Source organism: Echinops telfairi, unplaced genomic scaffold, assembly GCF_000313985.2.
Source record: "Echinops telfairi isolate 266 unplaced genomic scaffold, ASM31398v2 ScPeMD7_7;HRSCAF=31, whole genome shotgun sequence".
NCBI lineage: Eukaryota > Metazoa > Chordata > Mammalia > Afrosoricida > Tenrecidae > Echinops > Echinops telfairi.
In genome coordinates, this window is record NW_022103904.1 from 20,949,805 (window position 1) to 20,952,344 (window position 2,540).

Genomic DNA, 2,540 nt, shown 5'->3' on the forward strand with positions numbered 1-2,540 from the left:
AAGGATCTTTGGGCTATAATTTTCTATTCTGTTAATGTCTTTGACTGGTTAATGTCTTTGGTATCAAAGTTATATTTCCTTCATAAAGTGAGTTTGGAACTATATTTCCCTTTTCTATAATCTGGAGGAAGTTTAGTACAATTAGAGTCAACTCATCTCTGAATGTTTGAGTTCCCCAGTTTTCTAATGTTCACTGAGATTACCTGATGTTTCTGATAATTTGGTAGTGTGTGTTTTTTATGTTTGTTTCTGTTTGCTGACCAGGTGCTATTGAAATACATAGTAGTCTTTGAGGTGTACGACTTTCTTAAATACTTGAGGATTCAGTACTTTAGGCTGTCCTTTTAAACACTTTAATTGCAAAGATGCATGGTCACAAAAGATACTTTTTAAAAAATCGTTTTATTAGGGGCTCATACAACTAAAAGATACTTTTAAATGCTTTAAAAGTCATGTTTTTCAATGGCATTATATGGGATTGATTGCATATGTTTGACAAATAATTGGGTACTGTGGATTTGTTCTTCATTGGAAACATGATTTATTTGACCAGGACTCTCAGTTGTAACTCTAGGCACCCCAAGAGATTTGAGGCAGGAGCCCTTGCTCCTCCAAAAGTATCTGTTTGTCTTCCCTGGCCCAACCTCTTGCTTCCCATAGCTTCAATTTCCAGGACCCCCCTTATCCCTATGTCACAAAGCTCCCTCTCTTTAGGGTATCGGACGGTATTACCCCTGATGCCAGGCCCCAGTCCTACTCTGACATCCTTTTCTCCTCCTCACCAACCAGGCTTCCGTGGTTCTAGACATACCTACTGACACGGAGTTTATACTGTTTCTTCTCCCGCAGGAGATGTTGGAGCATGGAGTGTGTGAGGAGGTGGAGAGAGTGCGATGCTCAGAGAGGTACCAGACCATGAAGGTATGTGTGCGGCGGCTTGGGCTTGGCTCCTTTGCTCATGGAATCCTCCAGTGACCCTGCACTGGCAAACAGTCCCCTGAAAGCACAACCCACCTGGTCTTCTGTGAGAATGACCCTGAACAGAAAGCACAGCAGACTGGTGGGCTGGTATCAGAGTGTCCTCGGGAGCAGTTTGTGTCTGTTTATTTTTGCTTTTGAACGGGCCATGCTTTACTGTTCCTTTGTATGCTCTGGGAGTTTATTGTTGTTGAAATACAGACATTTGAATCGTACATATGATGACTCTGGAAATCAAAATATCCCCTTTCCCAGTGTTTGCTGTTCTTAGTGGTTGAAGGCGACAGTTGTTTATTTAATGACTTTTTCTAACCATTTTTAAAAAGTGTTTTATTGGGACACAATCCAAACATCACACAATTCAATAGTTCAGTCATATCAAGAAGTATGGTACAATCACTACCACAATTAATTCCAGAACATTTTCTTCCTCCTTGTACTTCCAAACTATTTTTACAGACACTGTATATTGTTTGTCACGTGAGGTCACTTGTGCTCAGCTAGCATTTCTATAAAATTCTTTCGGCACCACAGTATTAGAAAGAGGAAAAGAAAAGCAACTCTTATGGTTTTGCTGATTGCGTCTGTGCTGGCACACACAGTTTACACGTACTTAGGCTGTTTCCAGCTAGCGCTGCCTCAGCCCTCACTTGTTGCTTACCCGGGCTGGAGAAAGCGTAGGGGCATGGCCGACTTTGTCACAGCATGCTTCCTGGCCCGGTGCACATGACTTTCTACTCTTCTCAATATCCACAGACATACTTTTACTTTCTGCATTTCCCAGAGGAACGACCCCACTTTCTCTATTTGACTTTGAGCCTCTGCTGTCGCATGTCTCAATGATCATCTCTTTTTGTTCTGCCATGTTGTTTTCTGTGTATCTTAGACCTTCTTTGCTTCTCGTTTCCTGCAGTACTGCCAACATTTGTATTCTCTTGATATTTTAGTGAACCTCTTTAATTTTCTTTCATTTTGTATGCATGCTTAGGATATTTTCTTCTTGGTTATCCATAAGGATTGCATTTAACTTCTTAAATTTATAACAACCTTATTTAAATTGGTACCAACTTAATTTGAATGGCATAAAAAAAACTCTACCTGTACTATTCCTCTCTTCCCACCTCTCCCCTTTTCATTGTTGGCTTTACATGATCATTTGACCCTAGGTTATATTAGTTGATGTTTGTTATGCATTTGTCGTTATACAGGGTGACTGGCGTAATAACTAGATGACCAAGCAAAAGTAGCTTCTAACTTGCCCACGTCGTTACCACTCATGGAGTTGGCTTTGCTTGCTCGCTTGAGCAGCTGTACAGGTTAGGGACGCTCCGCTGTCATGGATCTGGAAATGCTCACCTTCATTGTGGATGAGAGTTTGGCTAGATCTGGTATTCTTGGTTATAAGTCTTTTCTTTAGCACCCAAATCTATTATTCCATTGCCTTTTAACCGCTAAGGTTTTGGAGGATAAATCTGTACTTCATCATTGTCTTCCTTTTTCAAACAATATTTTATTGAGTTTTGCGTGACAGCTGACTTAGCAAGTGGGGTTCCTGTTTGAGT

At 40.7% G+C, this 2,540-nt stretch overlaps 1 protein-coding gene across 1 annotated transcript in view; it reads left to right on the forward strand.

Annotated features, from left to right (window-relative positions):
• The window catches only part of POLM (DNA polymerase mu), a 26,434-nt gene that overhangs the window by 4,536 nt on the left and 19,358 nt on the right, over positions 1-2,540 (forward strand). Inside the window, exon 5 of the mRNA XM_004708188.2 lies at positions 850-921. Coding sequence (XP_004708245.1) covers positions 850-921 — 72 coding nt within the window. The remainder of the gene's footprint in view (positions 1-849; positions 922-2,540) is intronic.